This window comes from Mastigoproctus giganteus, chromosome 1 (genome assembly GCF_048544385.1).
Source record: "Mastigoproctus giganteus isolate SK-2022 chromosome 1, ASM4854438v1, whole genome shotgun sequence".
Classification (NCBI taxonomy): Eukaryota; Metazoa; Arthropoda; class Arachnida; order Uropygi; family Thelyphonidae; genus Mastigoproctus; species Mastigoproctus giganteus.
In genome coordinates this window covers 71355684-71378654 of record NC_143575.1, presented here as the reverse complement: position 1 = coordinate 71378654, position 22971 = coordinate 71355684, and the positions used below count along the sequence as shown (strand labels likewise).

Sequence of the window (22971 nt, the reverse complement as noted above, 5' to 3'; positions counted from 1 at the left end):
ATTGCTTATCAATTAAAAGAACAATATAAATGCAATTTAGCAGTCTTATATGTAATTCTGTAGGAGTATAGTTAATATTAGATATGTTTTATTAAATCCATAAAGTGTAAATTTATAGCAATACACGTAGTATACATAATGAAATATAAAATAGCATAGTAAGTACTGATGCCAAATAAATCAGATATACTTTATATTATACTCATATCTTTAAATTTCATGTGGTATTCTTAAGTTAAATTTAGAGTAGAATCATGCTTCAGATAAGAAAATGATTGCAAAAGGCTCCAAGAAACAAGAATGCTTTGGCTTGGGAGAGAACTGTAGATGGCAGTTCTCTTATGAATCAGGGATTTATAATGTGCTCTGCTTGTTGCCTTTCTGCAAAGCTACCATTAGCTGGACACAATAAAGCCAAAGGGGATGCCTTCGTGTGTGTTTGTTGTAAAGAGCATGAAGTTAAGTGGAAATTCAGCATTCTGATGGGCTTATATGAGGGCTTGAAGAAGAGGATTGATGCCACTGAAGGAATAAAAGAGAGGGGTCAATATTAGAACACACACTTCAGCAACAAACAAAACAACATCCCGAACAGTAAAGATCTCTGGTACCACAGGAGCCTGCAGTTGTCAGGGCTTATTGTTGTTGTTGTTTTGGTTTTTAGGAGCATTAGCAACTAAGGTCATATTGCTCCGGGATATGCGGTGGTCATTCCCTGACCTTTCCGCATCCTCCGTATTTGGTGGTGACGGGCTCAAACCCCAGTCTAATCAAGAAGCGTGTGCTACGCACTGCTGCTCCTTCCCACCTGGCTCAGGGCTTATTGCCAGGGAAAAGGGAACTATATTATGTAAAAAGAATGGGTGGAGTAGGATCAGAGTTTAACTGTCAGGGGTTAAAGATTATGAAGTCATTGATGACTCTTCATACATTAAGAATATTCAGATAAAGGAACCACCATGCAGCAGTGATCATAATATATTGATGTGGAAGTAGTTAAAGATATAACTACTATCATGGGTAATGGGGACATTTTGCTTTAATAAAAATGACTACATTAGTCATACACAATTTTTAAATTTTCTTCAGTAGGACCAACAGATTATGCTGCCAGCTAGAAATTCTAAATGGGAAGCATTCAAGAAAGAAATCGGAGCTACTAAGCTTTTTATACCAACTAAGAGATGTTCTTCCAGGTTTAGACCTTAATGAATGTCAGATGAACTGAAGAGAATTGTGGCAGAAAGAAAAGTTCATGGGATGCATATACATTAGCAGGAAACAGAGAAGCTAAGATTAACCACAAACTTATCTGCAATAACACTAAAGGAGCTAGCCAAGCTAAGACAGATTATGAGAGGTCCTTGGCTAAGAATGCAAAGAAAATAATAAAGAAAAGAATGCTTGGCTTATCCCTCCTATTGTGTTCGGGTCAATATGACCCGGTCGCCTTCTTTTAATGCCCATAAATCCTATATTTATTTAAATATTTTGTTGCCACTTTATGACTTTTACTAATTTACCCTAATAATGGTGTACCTAGATTGACAAAAAAATTTTCCAGTTAGTTTTTTTTATAAATGTAATTGTTACACTTATTGTGCTCGGGTCAATATGACCCAATGATCAGTTTTGTTAAAATTTAAGGAACGAGAAACGAATTATTATCATAAATGATTGTATTTTATTGGTTTTGTTTTATTTTCATAGAAATAACTTACATTACTACGTTTCTTGAACAAGTTTCAACATGTGCGTTATGTGCGCACGGCGAATGACAAGTTCATGCTTGTTGATGCTGGTGGGGACCTGTTGGTACCTTCTTGCATATATCTGCCAGTGTGCACTTGTGTGTCAGTTTCTTGGTAAACATCAAGCTACTCTAAGAGACAACAGAAAGAAGAAATTGTTGAAGGTGTGTACTAAGAGATCATTGATGGACAGTGAAATTGAGAATCTTTTGTATGCTTCTGATGGTAATGATAGTACTTCTGAAGTAGAGGACTATTTGTCTGAAGCAAAGGTGCATAATGAATCGGATGATGAAGAAGTGGAACCTACGATTTCAGACAAAGCAGTTGGGGCTAATTATGTAACCTCAAAAAATGACAATATATAGTGTGGAACTGCAACACACCTAATCAACAAGGAAGATTTTTGTCAGAAAATATTATTACATTGAATCCTGGACCAACAAGGTACAATACATCTAGAATATATGATAAAAAACCTACTACTGTTTATTTTTTATGCCAAAAATTGTAAACTTAATTTTTTAAGATGTCAAATTTATAAGGAAAAAGAATTTATGGTGACCAGTTGCAAGAACTAACAGTAGTTGAATTAGAAGCATATTTTGGCCTACTGCTTTCAGCTGGAATGTATAAATTTCATTGGGAGGCAACCTCCAGCCCATGGGATGGAAATGTAGGCCACCCTATATTCACGGCAACAATGTCTCTATAACGATTCCATGTAATTTCGCAAATAATTCACTTTGACGATAAAGGAACTCGATCACATCGGCGCCAGACTGATAATTTAGCTGCCATACAGGACTTCTGGGGTGAATGGGTTGCAATTCTACCTACAGTCTATAATGCTAACGAAAATGTAACAGCAGATGAGCAAATGGTATCTTTTAGAGGCCGTTGCCCATTTAGGCAGTATATAGGCAACAAGCCAGCCAAATATGGAATCAAGATTTGGACTTTATGCGATTCTGTACATGCTTATGCATATAACATGCAAATATACCTTGGGAAAAAAAGACGAACCTCCAGAAAAAGGCTAAGGTAAAAGAGTTATGCTAGACCTTACTTATGGTCTAAAAAGGAATAACATAACGTGTGATCATTTTTTTACATCTTACGAACTGGGGCAGATGCAATTGAAAAGAAATATTACCATGCTTGGCACTATTTGAAAAAACAAGCCTGAACTGCCAACTGAATTGGTCTTCAACAGGAAAGAAGTCCTTTTTTCAAAGTTCTACCTCAGCAATAACACAACGGTAGTTTCTTATATTCCGAAACGGAATAAAAATGTGACACTCGTGAGCACCTTCCACCACGATTCTGGTATGTGTGACAAAGATCATAAAAAGCCATTTATGATTTTAGATTACAATAAAACCAAAGGTGCTGTAGATACTTTAGACAAGTTGGTTATAAACGACGATGTCTAAAAGATGGCCAATGTCTATCTTTTATAATATCATGGACATTTCTGTTTACAACACCTATGTTCTAAGCAGAAATAACTATGGTGCAAAGTAAATCCAACCTGGAAAGATGGCAAACTATTTCTTGAAGAACTGGGTAATTCCTTGATCGCTCCCTTACTGCAAGAAAGAAAACTCCTTCCTCGAAGGAGTTTTCTTTCTTGCAGTAAGGGAGCAATCATTTCCTGCTGCTGAAATGGTGAGAAGGGCACGACCATCAATCAGCACTGCCAAAGCAACGGTAGTTTCTTATATTCTGAAACGGAATAAAAATGTGACACTCGTGAGCACCTTCCACCATGATCATATAAAGCCTTTTGTATCATAAAAGATGTAATTTTTGTCCCTCTTCAAAGGACAACAAAATCAATAAAATATGTTGTAATTGCTCAAAATACGCATATAAAGCTCATGTATTACTACTGCCAAGCCTGTAAAAAACTAAATGTATGATATAACTACTATGTTTTTCAGATGTACGTAACATACTGAAAGAGGCCTCTGAGGTCGGGAAAACTCATATCTAGGAAATAAACTCATACACCGACCATTGAACAAAATTTTTACTGTAACTAAAATTTTACAAATAATAAAAACAAATTATTTACAATAAACTAATGATTGTATATTGCTGAATACTAAAAACTGTAATAAAAGATCGTTTACCATAAAATAAGCTAAAATATAAAATTAAAAGCGCTAAAAACCAGGAGCTTTCGAGAGTATCAGCTCTCTTCTTCAACAGTAATATGACTTTCTGCAACATCTCCTTAAATAGCAGGTTCACGGTACCTCCACACTGGGGTATTTCTCCACGTGGTTCAATCGGCAACATGGTCAGAACCGGAAGCGGAAATGTCTCGAGTACGTGGCAAATAAAATCGTTCATCTGAACTTAATACAATTGTTTCAAAAATAGGATGAATACGCATGCCTCTATCTCTATTCATGGTATTCTTACTGGATGAACCAATCCGTAAACCCTCGAGCCATTTACGCTCCCAGTATCTGTGTGCACGATCCAAAATAATAGCGTCCTCCGGGGAGATTTGATGCTGCTTCTCCCAAAAATGTTCGGCCACGGCAGACTTACTGTAATCAGCGGTTCTTATGGCATTCAAATGTTCCCCCAGACGATCCCTAAGCCGTCGTTTTGTTTCCCCCACATAACACTCCCCACAATCCGGCATTCTATTCTATAAATAACTCCGCTACTGAGATCTTTTGGTATACGGTCTTTGACCTGGGACACAGCTGTACACAGCCTCCACCCAGGAAGTTGTACACAGCGTGTCTTATAACCCCGTAAAATTCTTGCCAGATGCTCAGTAAGGCCCGGATAGTAGGGGATGTATGCGGTGGCTACCGGGACGAACGACTCCCTACGCTCAAACACCCCTCTACTATATCTATCCAGGATCCTCTGGGGGGTATCTGCACTTTCTAAGTTCTGCCCGTGACACGATTAATTTCTTTCTCTTTATCCTCAGAAGTGGTACAGTGTGATCTTACTCTGTCAAATAAAGCTTTTGCTACACTATTCTTATATTGTCCAGCTTGTGCTGAATTATACTGGGTGTATTGACCTCTACACATGGGTTTTTAAAAACTGACATCTTAAGCCTAAAACCCACCCTAGAGACCAATACATCGAAAAACGACAGAGTACCGCCCGTTTCCACCTCTGAGGTGAATTGTATAAATTGGGAGAAGCTATTAAGCCAGCAAATGGCATCATCCTCCCTCCCCTTCTGGACCAGGGCAAAGGTATCATCAACGTATCTTCTCCAATTCCTGATAGGAAACGAACACCCACTAAAAACCCTACTTTCCAACTCCTCCATGGCCAAGTTGGCCACGGTGGCACTAATGGGTGAACCCATGGCCGTACCGTACCGCGAACCTGCTTATACATAGTTCCATGAAATAACATGGTAGTACTAGCTAGACATAATTCTACCCCGGTACAAATATCTTCCACACCGAGCAGTGATCTATTACCAAGTGAGGTATCCCTGGTCAATGCCATTTTTACACAATATACTGTATGATTAATAGGAATACATGTAAATAAAGATACAACATCAAAAGAGATCATGCTCTCTCATCATCATTTATAGTAAAATTCCCCACAAAATTCACAAACTCTCTACGGTTCTTAACAACATACTCGGACTGCCCCACTATGGGTGCAATTAATTTGGCCAAGTACCCCGATAGCGCATAGGAAGGATTCCCTACAAATGAAACTGTAGGTCTCAAGGGTACTTCTGCCTTATGAATTTTTGGCAGTCCATAGAATCACGGGAGTTGACTACCTGTAGTGTGTAATGGCCAGTAACTCTCCTTGGAAATCTTCTCCATGTTCAACCAGGACTGTACCAATTTATTGACTCGCCGTTCCAGACCCACCAATGGGTTCCTCTGGATCACCTTATATGTGTTATTATCTTGCAGAAGTTCCAATGCCTTCTTATTATAATCTTCTGTATTTAGGACCACCGTTGATCTCTCTTTGTCTGCTGGTAAAACAACTATTCCTTTGTCTCTTCTCAATTCTTCTAGTGCTCTCTTTTGACTAAGGCTGAGATTCGGGGATGCCTTCCTCACCTGACTCAACACTACAGCAGACTTCACATGGATTTCATTAGCTAAAGGCTCAGGAAACTTATTAATGGCCCGTTCAATACCCATTGCTATCTCCGCAATGGGGGGTTCCCAAGGAACCAACGTGAACTTAGGGCCTAAACTAAGGATGGCCTCCTGCTCTTTCGTGAGTTGTCTATTACTCTAATTATGTATAAAATGGGTGCTCCTATCATAATGCTGTACCACATTTCCACTCACCAACCTATTGAACTTCATAATTTGTCTTTGCCTATATGGCTCCGCTACCCTAGCAACTTTATCCGAAACTAACCTTCTGATAAGAACCAGGTGTCTAGAAGAAACATTACTACCAATATAACCTAAATACATGCCAATTTGTTGTCTACTAAATCTGAGATCTTCATGCAGCTTACAAATCCAAATATTCATAATACTCTTTTGAAAAAGCACAGTGGCCCGAACTAATCGAACATCCTGGAAAGGTATTTTAACCCTAAACCCATGCGGTACCAGCCTATGCACTCTGCAACGGTATGCAAATCTTAAATGCTGTTGTTGTCTAGCTTCTTTTACACAATACTTCTGATACTGTCGGAGATGCTGCACAACTATATGGCCAAAACTACTCACAATATCCTGAAAGAGGCCTCTGAGGTTGGGAAAACTCATATCTAGGAAATAAACTCATACACCGACCATTGAACAAAATTTTTACTGTAACTAAAATTTTACAAATAATAAAAAGCCTGCTGCAGTGTTGAGTCAGGTGAGGAAGGCATCCCCGAATCTCAGCCTTAGTCAAAAGAGAGCACTAGAAGAATTGAGAAGAGACAAAGGAATAGTTGTTTTACCAGCAGACAAAGGGAGATCAACAGTGGTCCTAAATACAGAAGATTATAATAAGAAGGCATTGGAACTTCTGCAAGATAATAACACTTATAAGGTGATATCCAGAGGAACCCATTGGTGGGTCTGGAACGGCGAGTCAATAAATTGGTACAGTCCTGGTTGAACATGGAGAAGATTTCCAAGGAGAGTTACTGGTCATTACACACTACAGGTAGTCAACTCCGTGATTCTATGGACTGCCAAAAATTCATAAGGCAGAAGTACCCTTGAGACCTATAGTTTCATTTGTAGGGAGTCCTTCCTATGTGCTATCGGGGTACTTGGCCAAATTAATTGCACCCATAGTGGGGCAGTCCGAGTATGTTGTTAAGGACAGTAGAGAGTTTGTGAATTTTGTGGGGAATTTTACTATAAATGATGATGAGAGAGCATGATCTCTTTTGATGTTGTATCTTTATTTACATGTATTCCTATTAATCATACAGTATATTGTGTAAAAATGGCATTGACCAGGGATACCTCACTTGGTAATAGATCACTGCTCGGTGTGGAAGATATTTGTACCGGGGTAGAATTATGTCTAGCTAGTACTACCATGTTATTTCATGGAACTATGTATAAGCAGGTTCGCGGTACGGTACGGCCATGGGTTCACCCATTAGTGCCACCGTGGCCAACTTGGCCATGGAGGAGTTGGAAAGTAGGGTTTTTAGTGGGTGTTCGTTTCCTATCAGGAATTGGAGAAGATACGTTGATGATACCTTTGCCCTGGTCCAGAAGGGGAGGGAGGATGATGCCGTTTGCTGGCTTAAGAGCTTCTCCCAATTTATACAATTCACCTCAGAGGTGGAAACGGGCGGTACTCTGTCGTTTTTCGATGTATTGGTCTCTAGGGTGGGTTTTAGGCTTAAGATGTCAGTTTTTAAAAAACCCATGTGTAGAGGTCAATACACCCACTATAATTCAGCACAAGCTGGACAATACAAGAATAGTGTAGCAAAAGCTTTATTTGACAGAGTAAGATCACACTGTACCACTTCTGAGGATAAAGAGAAAGAAATTAATCGTGTCATGGCAGAACTTAGAAAGTGCGGATACCCCCAGAGGATCCTGGATAGATATAGTAGAGGGGTGTCTGAGCATAGGGAGTCGTTCGTCCCGGTAGCCACCGCATACATCCCCTACTATTCGGGCCTTACTGAGCATCTGGCAAAAATTTTACGGGGTTATAAGACACGCTGTGTACAACTTCCTGGGCGGAGGCTGTGCACAGCTGTGTCCCAGGTCAAAGACCGTATACCAAAAGATCTCAGTAGCGGAGTTATTTATAGAATAGAATGCCGGATTGTGGGGAGTGTTATGTGGGGGAAACAAAACGACGGCTTAGGGATCGTCTGGGGGAACATTTGAATGCCATAAGAACCGCTGATTACAGTAAGTCTGCCGTGGCCGAACATTTTTGGGAGAAGCAGCATCAAATCTCCCCGGAGGACGCTATTATTTTGGATCGTGCACACGGATACTGGGAGCGTAAATGGCTCGAGGGTTTACGGATTGGTTCATCCCTTAAGAATACCATGAATAGAGATAGAGGCATGCGTATTCATCCTATTTTTGAAACAATTGTATTAAATTCAGATGAACGATTTTATTTGCCACGTACTCGAGACATTTCCGCTTCCGACCATGTGCCGATTGAACCACGTGGAGAAATACCACGTGTGGAGGTACCGTGAACCTGCTATTTAAGGAGATGTTGCAGCAAGTCATATTACTGTTGAAGAAGAGAGCTGACGCTCTTGAAAGCTCCAGGTTTTTAGCGCTTTTAATTTTATATTTTAGCTTATTTTATGGTAAACGATCTTTTATTACAGTTTTTAGTATTCAGCAATATACAATCATTAGTTTATTGTAAATAATTTGTTTTTATATTATTTGTAAAATTTTAGTTACAGTAAAAATTTTGTTCAATGGTCGGTGTATATGTTTATTTCCTAGATATAGATGTACGTAACAACTGTTTATCCATTACTGCCATTCATAAACAAACTTTTGGTCAATAAATGCTACGTACATTCTTATTTCTTTTATTATTTAGTAAACACATTACAGGAACTCCCCAACTTACATAATACTCGACTTACAGAAATTCAACTTTACATAAGGTTTTGCCGGCTAGTGCAAACTTAAAAAAATCATGGAAACGTATTTTGCATCCCGTAGGAATAAATGGAGTTATCGTTAAAGTAGTGTAATATGAACACAATAACACTTTTTTTTTTCTTTTTTTTTCTTTTTTGTAATTTGTTCCAAGTTCTTGGAAGTTGAAAATTTCGCTATATTACTAAGCTATTTATCTCTCTAAAAGGTCATATTCATAATGGAAATTGCACTACTGTTTCATTGCTATTATAAGTTCCCGTTATAAGAATCAATTTTGAACGCCTATGTGATATTTTTCTAAAGCACATTTCTGGAGGTCACGACCAAAAAACAATAAAAACAATTTGCACTTTCCGGTTTATTGGACTTTTCTGTTAGTGCATCTAATTATAAACAGGTAGTAAACTCGATCTTATTGCATTTGCGATAATACCGATAATTGCAATTGTGTGAGTTTTTACACTATTATGGTGAAATGTGTTCCCTTCACAGAAATCTTCAATCATATAAAAAACAAATTTTCAGAAACTTCTCTTCATTCCTATTTACATATTACAATGATGAAGGAAAAGCGACCAAAGAAAAGTGCTAGTGTTAATAGGGCCAGGAAACGAAACAAAATTGATTTAGAAATGAAGATGAAAATGATTAAGAAGTACAAAGCAAGACAAAGTTTGCCATCTATTGCAAGGGAATTAGGTCTTGCTGCTTTAACAGACAGTGCATGTATAAAAGAACATGTCAAAGGATCAACACACTTAAGATCAAAAGTGAACACAAAACAGTTTTCAGGTGCTATATCAAAGATGGAACAGCTGTTAATAAATATGGATGGAAAATCGGATTCAGAAGCGAGTGCCCCTGAGTCCAACGGCCATTCAAGCAAAAGCAACAAGTATTTATAAAGATATTAAGGATAAGAACAGCGAACCCCAAGCTAAGTTCGTGGCAAACAATGGGTGGTTTAATAGGTTCAAGCATCGCATGGTTTCCAAAACATTAAAGTATGTGGTAAAGTCACCAGTACTGATTCTGCAGCTGCAGAGAAATTTTGTGATGTGTTGGAAAAAATTATTGATGAAGGTGACTATTCAATGCAGCAAACTTTTAACACTGACGAGACTGCTCTGTATTGGAAAAAAATGCCGGATTGCCAAAGAGGAAAATACAATGCCAGGGTTCAAGGTGACAAAAGATAGGGCCACACTCTTGCTTGGGGCTAATGCAGCAGGCAATTACAGATTAAAACCATTGCTTTTGTATCATTCTGAAAATCCTCGTGCATTTAAGGGTATCAATAAAGCCACCCTACACATGCATTTCCGATTGAACCAGAGAGCATGGATAACAATATCTCTCTTTGAGGATTGGTTTAAATGCTGCTTCATTTCAGAGGCTGAAAAATATTGTAAAGACAAAGACGTTCCTTTCAAGATTTTGTTCAATTAGATAATGCTCCTGGACATCCTAAGCATCTAGATGATTTCAAGTCAAACGTGAGAGTCATATTTCTACTGCAAAACACGACATCACTCATCCAACCTATGGATCAAGGTGTTATTTCGAATTTAAAAGCATACTATTTACGCACAACATTTGCTCAGGCATTGTCTGCAGTAGACAATGAGAAAAATTTTACTTTAAGAGACTTTTGGAAATCTTACAATATTTACCATGCCATCTTAAGCATTAATAAGGCTTGGGTGGAAATTACTAAAAGTTGTTTAAATGGCGCATGAAAGAAAATATGCCCATGGCACGTTAAAGGCTTCGAAGGATTTGAAAAAAGATGAACAATAAGAAGAGGTTACAGATAAGATTGTAAAGGTTGCAGAGCTACTTCAGCTAGAGGTTGATGCCAAAGATACGGCGGAGTTAATAGAGGAAGAAGAGATGGAATTATCTAACGAAGAACTTATTGACTTGTAGTCTACAATAGTGAAAAAAGAAAATGCTGATGAAGCTTAAGATGAACCAAATGAGGAGCAGAGATGCTTCATCACCAGAGAGATGGCAATGTAATTTTGTGAAATTGCATTGGCAATGGTGATATTTGAGAAAATGGATCCTGACAGCGAACGATTCTTAAAAGTTAACAGAGGGGTGAATGATATGCTTGTTTGCTACGAAGAAAAGAAAAAAGCCACCATCCAGTCATCCATTAATATGTTCTTTCATAAGGTTGAGTGGTCGACCCCTTCTAAATCTCCACAACTCTCAACCTCCACAGCAGCTTACTTATCAGCTGAAGACATTGATTCTGGCAAGGAAACTCGTGAGGTAAAACTTACTGACGTTATGCCTGTCTCCTCTCTTTTTTTTGTAATTTTATAATTTTGAAATTTTTTTAAATTGCACGCTTTTGTAATTTTTCCTGCGCACGAGATAAAAAATTGAAGAATAAATAATTCTATTTACATGTCCGTCGAACATTTCTTTTTTTATTCAATCAATTCAGCAAGCACAGTTGCAAGTGCTGTACAAGCATAGGAGAAATTCCGACTTATGTAAAATCCGATTTGCATAGCGTTCCGCGGAACGCAACCTTTACATAAGTTGGGGAGTTCCTGTACTGCTATATTAATTTAACACCAATAAAACAATACCCACAGAAGCTCGGGTCATATTGACCCGAACACATGTAACCAAAATGCGAACAGAATAGGAGGGTTATATTAAAACTAAAAGAATAAAACAACGTAGGTTGTTTATTCTTCTAGTGTTACAAAGGTTGATACAAAGGTTGGCAGGGTTGTAAATGACAGTAATGGCAGTGTGCTACTGCAATTCTAGTAATGGCAGTGTACTAATGCAATTTCTAGGATCTAGAAAATTTGGGCAAATGGGCTGAGCAGTGGCAACTGAAGTTTAACATTGACAAATGGAAAGTACTGCATATGGGTAAAGGCAATCCCAGAGAAACGTACCAACTGTGTGGTACTACACTTAAGGTGGTAGAAAATGAAAAAGACCTGGGAGTAATTGTGCAGTAAGATATGAAGTTTTCTGAGCAATGCAGACAGGCTTCCAGGGCAGGTCATGGGGTTTTGACAATGATATACAGGAATTTTGCTAGCAGGGAAAAGGTGATTGTCCCTCTGTATAAGGCAATGGTCAGGCCACACCTTGAGTACTACGTACAGGTCTGGAGGCCTCATTTTAGGAAGGATGCAGATTTGCTTGAGCATGTACAGAGAAGGGCAACAAGATTAGTGAGGGGAATGAAGGGATCCTGTTACCAAGAGAGACTTAAGTTCTGCAAATTGCAGCGACTGGAGACTAGGCACCTGCGAGGTGATCTGATTGAGGTGTATAAGGCCTTGAATGGGCTGAGCAAGCTGAATTCTGATGGGATTCTTTCACTTGTTGAGATTACGAACCTAAGGGGGCATAAATTCAAATTGAGGAAAGAAAGATGTAGAATTGATGTGCGGAAATTTGCCTTTAGCCAGCGATTGGTTAATTGCTGTAACAAACTTCCATTTGTCATTGTGGAAGTTGATAGGTTAAATAAATTTAAGTAGGAACTGGACAAACATTTAGAGGAAATTGTTTTGTAATTTTTTTTTTTTTTTTTTTGGCCGATGCTGCATAAGTTTGCTTGTGCAGCATCGGCATACACTTGCTTTCTTGCATTACATGCCGCCACTACTACTACTACTACTACTACTACACTGACCCAATAAACATGAATGGGATCCCTGCATAGGGCATCCTGGCCCGATGACTTTACTCCCTTTCAATACCTATATCCCTTCCCACCTCCCATCCAAACCTTTCACCTGGTGGACCCTACTACCACAAATCTTTCTCTTCTTAACAGTCCCCCTGTTAAGTATGGGTTCCTTACACAGGGGTACCCCCCCCTCTATCCCTTTAACTCTCATTTTCTAGGTGTGAAGCCTTCCTATCATCCACCTTCTTTATCTTCATCTTTTCTCCAATGCTCAAACTATCACCCCTGTGCTCCCTTTCCAATTAAAAAAAAACTTCTAGGTGTGGGGTTTTTTTTTTTTTTTTTTTTTTAGGGGACCCGGCTTCCCTCCTCATGGAGATGGACAGGCAATGGGGGAGGGGTCCCCACCAAGGACCCCACAGTTAATGCCCCAAGGTTAAACTTCAGTTGCCACTTTTAGCCCATCTGCCCAAATTTTCCAGATCCTGTTGCAGTAGCACACTGCCATTACTGTCATTAACAGCCGTGCCAACCTTTGTATCATCTGCAATCTTCGACACTAAGCCTGATATACCTTCATCAATATCATTGATAAATATACAAAACAACAGTGGACCCAACACCGAACCCTGTGGGACTCCACTAATAACATTAGTCCATGAAGAGCAGCACATTGATTACCACCCTCTGTTTTCTCCCACTCAACCATCCTTTTATCCATTGTAGCAACTTACCCTTAATACCATTCTGCTCCAATTTGTACAATAGTCTTCAATGTGCCACAGTGTCAAAAGCTTTCCTGAAATACAAATATATGATATCAAAATTATTTTTTGCATCCAGTTCCTTTGTAACAACATCATAATATCCTATCAAATTTGTCAGACAAGACTTTCCCTTAACAAACCCATGCTGTGTCTGAATTATTGCTACAGTCTTGTCTAGATGATCCTGCAATGCATCTTTAACCAGTGACTCCATTATTTTACCCGGAACAGAAGTTAAACTAACTGGTCTGTAATTACTTTGTGATCCCCCTTTGTGAATTGGGGATACATTTGCACATCTCCAGTCCGTGGGTACCTCCCCTGAGTCCAAGGATGCTCTCATAATTATGGCTAAGGGTTTGCTTAGTTGCTTTGCCACCTCTTTTAATATAACTGGATAGATCCCATCCACCCCAGGTGTCTTTCTTATGTTTAACTTCAACAATTTCTCTTCCACTTTGCTCTCCGTTATTACAAAATCACTAAGCACCTGCTACAATTTGATAACCTTCATAACTCCTCATGTGTAAATGTAGATGCAAAATACTCATTCAGTTTGTTTGCTATCTGAGCAGGATCACCAACAGTCGAACCATCGATTTCAAGTGGACCAATCAGATTCGTCCCTTTCCTTATAGAGTTTATATAAGTAAAGAAATCCTTGCTGTTTTTCTTAGCATCCTTTGCCAAAGATTTCTCGTAATCTGCCTTCGCCTGCCTAACCTCCTTTGTGACCTGATTACAGACTAGCTTATATCTGCATAGGCTTCTGAGTCGCTTGATAATTTATAAGCATCCCATGCACTTTTCTTCTCTGTCATGAGTCTCATTAGTTCATTTGATAACCATTTAGGCATAAACCTTGAACAATATTTCTTAATAGGTATGAAACTTTTAGTAGCTTCCACGATTAATTCCTTGAATGCTTCCCACTTAGAATTTACTGTTGGTAACATCGTCAGTTGATCCCACTGTACAGAATTTAAAAACAGACATATTATTCAACAGATTGCTGATATATTATTCAAATACCAGAATAAGGGGCAAGTGATACCTAATATGGTCAGTAAACACAATAGGGTAGTACAAGAAAATATTGCTTATAAACTGGAACTACTATCTCATGACAGTATTAAAGATCTTTACCAGAAAAGACTAAAGAACTACCTATCTCACATTGGAGAAATAGAAGAGGTGAATATCTTATAGAACACCATACACAAGACTGCTAACAAAGCACTAGGCCTAATTGATCACAAATATAAGCAACAGTATTGGTGGAATCAGGTGGTAACAAGTTTGGTGAAATGAAAGGAAAAGGCCTATAACAAATGGTTAATGAATAAAAATCAAGAAAATAGAGATGAATACAAAAGGTGCAATAGAGCAGTTAAAAGGAAAATTGATGAAGCCAAGAATGCAGCATGGGAGAAAAGATGCCAAGAAATTGACAGCTCATTAGGAGGAACACAGTCATCCGAAGCCTGGCGAAGCTTGAGAGCACTGAAAACAAATGAATCTCAATTGTATAAGAACTTTATAGATATACCAACATGGGAAAATCATAATAATAACCTCCTAAACGAAAGACGATCACAGTATCAGAGCATAATTACCCCTCCACTAGTAGATAATACGGAGATAGATATTATAAAACATCAAGTTCTTGACTGTGCAAAATTAATGAAGAACAAAAAATCTCCAGGCCCTGGGAACATAGCGATGGAACTAATTAAATATGGACCACCAAGTCTTTTCGATCTGATAGCACAGCTGATTAACAGGTATATACAGCTAAGGAAAACTCCAAATGAATGGAAAGTAAATTATATTTCATCCATATATAAAAAAGGAAAAAGGCTGGATCCGGGGAACTATAGAGGCTTAAATATTAAATGCACTATGTCCAGACTATACTCTAAAGTGATTCAGTTAAAATTACGAGAGGGGGTAAAGAATAAGATAAGTGAAGAACAAATTGGATTTAGGCCAGATCACTCTTGTGTGGACAATCTGTTTGTTCTACAACAGCTGGTGGAGAAAAGAAAAGCATAGAATAAAGATGCCTTCTTTGCCTTCATCTATTTAGAAAAGGCTTCTGACTCCGTTCCAAGAAAGGAATTATGGAATGCTCTTCAAAATATGTCAGTTGATCCAGAGCTTGTGGAATTGATTAGGGAATTGTACGATAATGTGGCATATATTAAAGTTGGGAATACTTTATCTAACCCAATCTATCCAACAAGGGGGCCTATCACCTCTATTGTTTAATGTTTTCTTAGAATGTGTTTTCCAAGAATGGAAAAGAAGCTGTTATGGAATGGGAGTACCGATTAATGACAGGTATCTTTGGAGTCTAAATTTTGCCAATGATCAGGTTATCAATGCACAAGAAGCTTATGATTTAGAATACATGTTGAGAAAATTGTATCTTACATATGACCAATGGGGCCTCAACATCGATTTTACAAAGACAGAATACCTAAGCACAGCAGAACATCCTGATGAACTGAAAGTTAGAGTCTGTACATCTAAAACCTGTTGACTTTTTCAAATATCTTGGATGTAGATAACTAAGGAAGGATTGGGGAAAGAGGAAGTTTACACAAGAATTCACCAAAATAGGAAGATTCTTAGTGCCCTGAACTCTATACGGTGATTAACGTATAGAGTTCAGGGCACTAAGAATCTTCAATACGGACAATATCTCCCGTAGAACTAAATAACATATCGGACAGTCGTTAGTGGAATTGATACTTTGCTACAGATGTGAGGTGTTGACATTGAAAGAGGGTGACAAAAAGAAGCTTAGAGCCCTAGAGATGGAATACCTATGTTAGAGTGCTAGGGTTTCTAGGCTAGAGAGGATAACAAATGAGGAAATAAGAAGTATGTATGCAGATGAAGATATTATAGAACAAATAGAAAATAGGAGGATGAGATGGTTTGGACATTTGCTGCACATGAATGAAGTGAGATGGCCTAAAATTATATATGAGGGGATACCACAAGGGAAGAGAAGGCGAGGACGCCCTAAAAAAACATGGAAGGAAGGTGCACAATCAGCCATGAGAAAGAGAAGTTTGAAAGCTGAAGATGCCCACATCCAGTGACTGTGGAAAATGGGAACGACAAAGCAGCAATCTGCCATATTAAGTCGAACGTAGATAGCTAGGTTCGTAAACTCTGAGCAAGCGGAAGAATCCTATCAGAATTCAGCATGCTCAACCCATTCAAGTCCTTATACACCTCAATCAGATCACCTCGCAGGTGCCTAGTCTCCAGCTGCTGCAATTTGAAGAACTTAAGCTTTTCTTGGTAAAAGGACCCCTTCATTTTCCTCACTGATCTTGTTGCCCTTCTCTGTACACCCTGAAGCAACTAGTGACAGCATATACTATGCAGAGTTGGGGGGCTCCGGTGCCACTTGACAGTAAACACCATAGATATGAATGGGATAACTATGCGATAACACAAATGGGATAATGGGATGTTTATGTTCAGGGTGCTGACAAACAATAAATATTTTGCATCTACATTTATGAGTGAAGAAGATTTTAGGGATGGGAATACCAGATGTATAACAAGTTATAACTGGGAGCTAAATGATTTTGTTATAAGCAATAAGGAAGTGTAGGAGAAATTGCTGAAGCTAAAAGTAAATAAAGCACCTGGGGCTGATGGAATCTATCCAATTATAATTCAAAACAGGCAAGCAAACTCTTGCCCATAATTGTGAGAGCATCCTTGGATTCAGGGGAGGTTCCTATTGATTGGAGTTGTGCAAATATGTCTCCAATTCAAAAAAGGGGTACAAAGGTAACATGTCTAAGCAATTACAGACCTATAAGCTGGACTCTTGTTACAGGTAAAATAAAGGAGTCAGTGGTTAAAGAAGTATTGCAGGATCATCTTAATAGGATTGGAATTAAACAGAAATCACAGCTTGGATTTGTTAAGGAATCTATCTTGTCTGACCAATCTGGTTAGCTATTATGATGCAGTAACGAAGAAACTGGATAAAATAATAGTGTTAACATTATATTTTTCGAGTTCATTAAAGCTTTTGACATTGTCCCACATGGAAGATGGCTGTACAAATTGCAGCAGTGTGGCATTAGGTGCAAGCTACTAATATAGATAAAGAGATGGTTGTGGACACTGCTCTTCTTGGACTGATGATTTGGAGTCCCTTAGGTTTAATGTTGGACTGCTCATTGTTTACAGTATTTACTAACAATACTGATGAGAGCATATTAAGCTTATTGTTTAAAGTTTACAGATGATAAAAAGATTGGCAAGGTAGTTAATGGTAGGAATAAATGCATACTACTGCAGCAAGACCTTTAAAAATTAGGCAGATGGGCTGACAAGTGGCAATTGAGGTTTAACATTGGTAAGCACAAGATACTGCATATGGACAGTGGCAATCCCAGAAAAAAATACCAATTTGGTGGTATCATACTGGAGATGGTGGAGACAGTCAAAAGAAACCTAGGAATATTATAATATTAAAACCACCTTTATACCACGTGAAAAGTAACAATATAGTTTATTAGGCTGTTCGCTTACATTACTATACATTAATATGACGTTTCAGGTATCTTACCGATACCCGAAAACGTCATATTATTTTTATCAATTTATGATTACAATATTTCTATTACAATTACAAATTATGGTTGTAAAGTACTAATTATTTTTTTTTTTTTAAGTTACCATTACAATAGAAAACAGGAAACTAAGATAATTACAAAGAGATTAAATTCTCACCTGCTGAGAGACTCCTCTTGCCGATGCTCCCAGAAACCGGGTGTGCATATTGGCAAAGGGTCTGCCAACAGTTCATTTATAGGGGAGGAATTAACTCCATTAGCCAACAGGATAGCCAAGTTTTTATCCTGGATCCAGGGTTCTTAGAAGCCTAGGGTAATCTTTGCTCCCATAATCTTGATATCAGGGATGGTGTGCAGGCTGGTTCAGGATCTTACCGATACCTATCATCAGACCATGCTGCTAGTGCCAAGTTTTAACCTGGATCCAGGGTTCTTGTGTTTTGGAAGCCTGGGGTGGCCTTTGCTCCCATACTCTGAACATCAGAGTTACTGTGCAGACTGGTTCGGGATCTTGCCGATACCCATCTTCAGACCATGCTTCTGGTTCAGGTGGACTGGAGATCAGGGTTACTGTGCAGACTGATTCGGGATCTTGCTGATACCCATCTTCAGACCATGCTTCTGGTTCAGGTGGACTGGAGGGAGATGTGTGGTCTATTTTCTTTTCCTGGTTTTTCATTCATTCTCTTCAATTTGAAGTTTCCTATTACTTGCTGAGGTTCTTATCAATATTTTAGTGAAGAACCAGTAGTGGGAAGAAGTTGTGATTGAGACGGACTGTGGTTGGTTCATACCTAGATCCAATATAGTTAGGGAAGGACGTTTTGTGGTTATTTTCCATTAAGGTTATTATTATATTAAAACCACTAGAACGTTATGACGTTGCATACAATGTCATAACGTTCACCAAAAACATCACATTAACGTATAGAAATGTAGGCGAACAGCCTAATAAACTATATTGTTAATTTTCACGTGGTATAAGAGTGATTTTAATATAATAATAACCTTAATGGAAAACAACCATGCAATGTCCTTCCCTAACTATATTAAACCTAGGGATAATTATACAGTCCAACATGAAATTCTCTCAATAGTGAAAACAGGCTGCTAGAACAGCTCATGGGGTTCTATCAATGTTATACAGGAACTCTGCCAGTAAGGACAAGGCGATGATTATCCCATTGTATAAGGAAATGGTTAGACTACCTCTTGAGTACTGCACAGAGGTCTGGAAGCCTCATTTAAAAAAAAAAAAATGATGTGAAATGGGTGCAGAGAAGAAGTCTGCAAATTGCAGTGCTTGGGCACTTGCAAGGAAACATGATTTAAGTGTTTAAAGCTTTAAATAGATTAAGTAAATTTAATGATAATGGTATTTTAACTTTTTTGGATGCAAAAAATTCCTTTCAACCAGAGAGTAAGTGATTGTTGCAACAAACTGCCATTTGGTGTAATGGTGGATAATTTGAATAAAAATTAAGAAAAATTATACATATTATTGGACGGAATGGACACATGGAGTAATGTTTTTTTTTTTTTTTTTATTTATTTATTTTTTTTTTTTTGCTGATGCTGTATAAGCTTGCTTCTTTGAGTCATTTGCCACTACGAATAATAATAATAATCACTGAAGAATAGAAAAAAATGACTGAAATAGAGCAAAATATGGACTACTATTATCATTGAGATAGAAACATCCATGGAAAATATGGTACAAAAAGGAAGCAGGTACAGATGATATCAGACCTGAAATGTTGAAAGCTTAGAAAGGGAGGCAAAGTGTATGTCTCTCTCAGTGGTATATCACATTACCAGATGTCATTTTCCAAAAATCAAGCTCCAAAATATTACAGGAAGGCATTATTCATATATACATAAAAAGAGAAATAAAGATGAATGGGGAAATAATGGAGTAATTTCGCTCCTAAATGAAAAAAGGTAAAAATCTATGTAAATTATCTCAGAAAAGAGATTTACAAGTAATGTTAATTACAACCTTGAGAAAGGACAGGCAAAATTAAATATCTACACTACAGAAAATTAAAGAATACTCTTGAAAAAGTAAATGACAAAGTACCTATCTTGAAACCTCTTTCAAATTTAAAAAAAAATATCGCATTCGGGATAATATTTAAATGGAAATAAAATATATATATATAGGAAAAGGCACCATTTAGGATGAATACTTGAAATTTATTAAAAATTTTACACCACTCCATATTTTTAATATGCAATTTGAAATGAGTTACTAAGACCTAACAGCACAAATCAGACAAAAAACTTACTTATTTCCTGCCAAAAAGGCAAGCTCAATATATATTTTTCATTGTTATCAACATTTCAGACCTAAATTTGGTTATCTGCTATCAACTCAAAGCTAAGAGAAAGAATGGCACATAAAATAACTAAATGAAGAAAAATACAGGGGGTGATACACTTATGGGTAATTAATTACCTCAACTGTACTACTAAATTGTAAAAAATGGTTATCTATAATAGATTCACAAAATTTGTATTAATGGGTCGGCAATACCTTCAGTCATTTAATGATTAAAATAAAAATATACAATAAAGAATCATACTACAGTTCCTTATTTGGGAGCCAAAGATTAATTTAACAAAATTACATAAGAGAACCATGCATAAGGGTCTAAATAGCAAACAATAAAATCTACAGTAACCGGTCTCTGTTAAGTTTGCTTGCAAACTGAGGTTACAACAGAAATTTTGTAGTCTAAGGAAGGGTCAAATTTAATCTCAAACCAAATAAACTAATTTTATTTGTATCATATCAAGTAAAGCCTCAGGCTAATATAGTGGAAGTAAAGGAGAGAAGCTGGGGATAATTTGTAAGGGAGATTCTACTTAACTTGAAATGAGTGTTGGACAGTGTTGGGAGTATATGAGTAGTAAGATAACCTCAAAGCAAATAAACGAATAAACTACTGGCCTATAATATGTGGTAGAAGAGATCAGAATGTGTAGTGCTGGTAGAATATGGTAAGTGGCTAAATTTATAAAATTACAAATTAAATAAAATCGAGAATATTTTATTTAATTTGTAAATAAAATATTTACAAATTAAAGGGAAAATGAAGGAACAAAGTTAACACCAAAAACTTAAAATTAGTTTAGAATGGATAATTCACATAAACTTCCCTACATTACACTCTTACACAAATCAAACTTAAATTTAGCCACAACTCCCAAAGTCAAACCAAATCTGCACAAGAGAAGTACAGTTACTACATTATTAAGTCCCTCTTCTTTTCACAATTAACTTCTTAATCTGGAAAGTAGTAGGACTACCTGTTTCTTGCTTATGCTTTTTTTTTTTTTTTTTGGCCAGAAAATGGTATCTAGCAAATGAAATGATCTTCATGCTCAAGGTGAAATTAATTTAGTATTATCCTTTTAAATAAATGGCTGATTAATCTTTTAGTGATGCCATTTATAAGTAGTATAAGAGAAAGCTTGTGATAATGTTAAAAAAAGTTGGTTTTGTTGTAAATCTTAAGAAACCATTTACAAGTTATTTTATATACTGCCAGCCACAAAACATAAGAAAGAGAGAAAAAAAAAAAACATCCTCCTGCTTTTTATAATTTTGAAAAGCCCAAATAATAGTAGCTATTTTATAATTTCAAAATAATAATAAACCTCAATTAAAAATGATAAATTTGTCTGGGTGATATAATAACCATATCAAAATTAAATAATAAAAATACTAACCTTACACTCTTCATCTAAAAGATCAAGAATTCCTAATTTACTTTCTATCAGATCAATGCATGGTTGGTTATCATAGAAGTCTATAAATTTCCATTCAATCTGTTCCCTGACATATTCTTCTTGCTCCAATTTAAACACATGCTAAAAAAAGAGAATTAAAGTATAATTTTCCAAATTTACAAAAAACAAATGACAATTTAATGAAAGTGAAATTAATTTCAGTACAGAAAACTAAGTAAACTATAAAACACTCTTTATAATAAAAACTATTACAAACAGATTTGAAAATCAATTTGTACATGTGGTTACTACATAATCAATTATTAAACATTATTCCACTTTCATTGTCTTTCCTAGCAGAAAACTGAATAATAATAATAATAATAATAGGCTACCTATCTGATTGACATAGCAGTAACCAACACTGACAATCTGCAGAAAACCCATGGGAAAAAAATCAGGAAGTACACGAAGCTAAGACAGGAGATCAAAGAAATTTGGCACATGCAACAAGTAACAACCATCAGTATGGTGCCAAAGACCCCAAAATAATAGTCTAACAGCAATAGGTCTCTCAGTGAATGCCTACATGAAACTCCAGAAAGTCACAATCCTGAACACCTGTAGGATAGGCAAATCTTTTCTATGTAAAAAACACATCTGTCGAAATGCACTGGTCGATATCTAATCAGGAAATGATCTATGTAATTATTTACTTGTGCATTTGTAGTGTGCAGCATTCTCAAGGTCGAATAAATATCATGGTAAATAGTTCCAACCCTCCAACATGGTGGCAAGCAAAACAGTGGGAAAGCAGTGACTGGCAGATGCCACTGCTTTCCCTGTCCACTGTCCTAGGTTGATATGTCTAGGGTGTCTTTCCCCACATTTGCCACTGTTTTTAAATCGGGAACTCATTTTCCCATTTCAAAACTGTGGGATGAGGGTTAAACACCCTACCTAAGCTAAGGCCCCCCCCCTTCAACAACATAAAACAATCAGAAAAGGGAGGTGCCTTCACCTGTCCATTATCACCGTCTTCCTTGCTTTCATCAAAGTACCTGCCGGTGTATACTGTACTGGACTTCAGCCAATATCACTATGTAATTACAATCGGTCCTCGTATAACACGTGTTTACATTACACAAATTCGATCATACACGATTTATAAATAGGGGAACGTTATCTTATATAACACGAACTGAATTCGCTTATGCACGATTCGCCTTTTTGTTTGCAAGAAATGGCAGTCGAACGCGGAATCACCCCAACAGAACGCAACATGATAGGAATGAAGAAGATTCTGAAAATGTATTTATGTGTTTTATATCA

The 22971-nt window shown here is 37.2% G+C and overlaps 1 protein-coding gene across 3 annotated transcripts in view; it reads right to left on the bottom strand.

Annotated features, from left to right (window-relative positions):
- didum (dilute class unconventional myosin) overlaps positions 1 to 22971 on the bottom strand; it is an 814019-nt gene that overhangs the window by 493230 nt on the left and 297818 nt on the right. For all 3 annotated transcript variants that reach the window (XM_090373351.1, XM_090373360.1, XM_090373369.1), the window contains exon 13: positions 21640 to 21780. In XM_090373351.1, coding sequence (XP_090229477.1) covers positions 21640 to 21780 — 141 coding nt within the window. The remainder of the gene's footprint in view (positions 1 to 21639; positions 21781 to 22971) is intronic.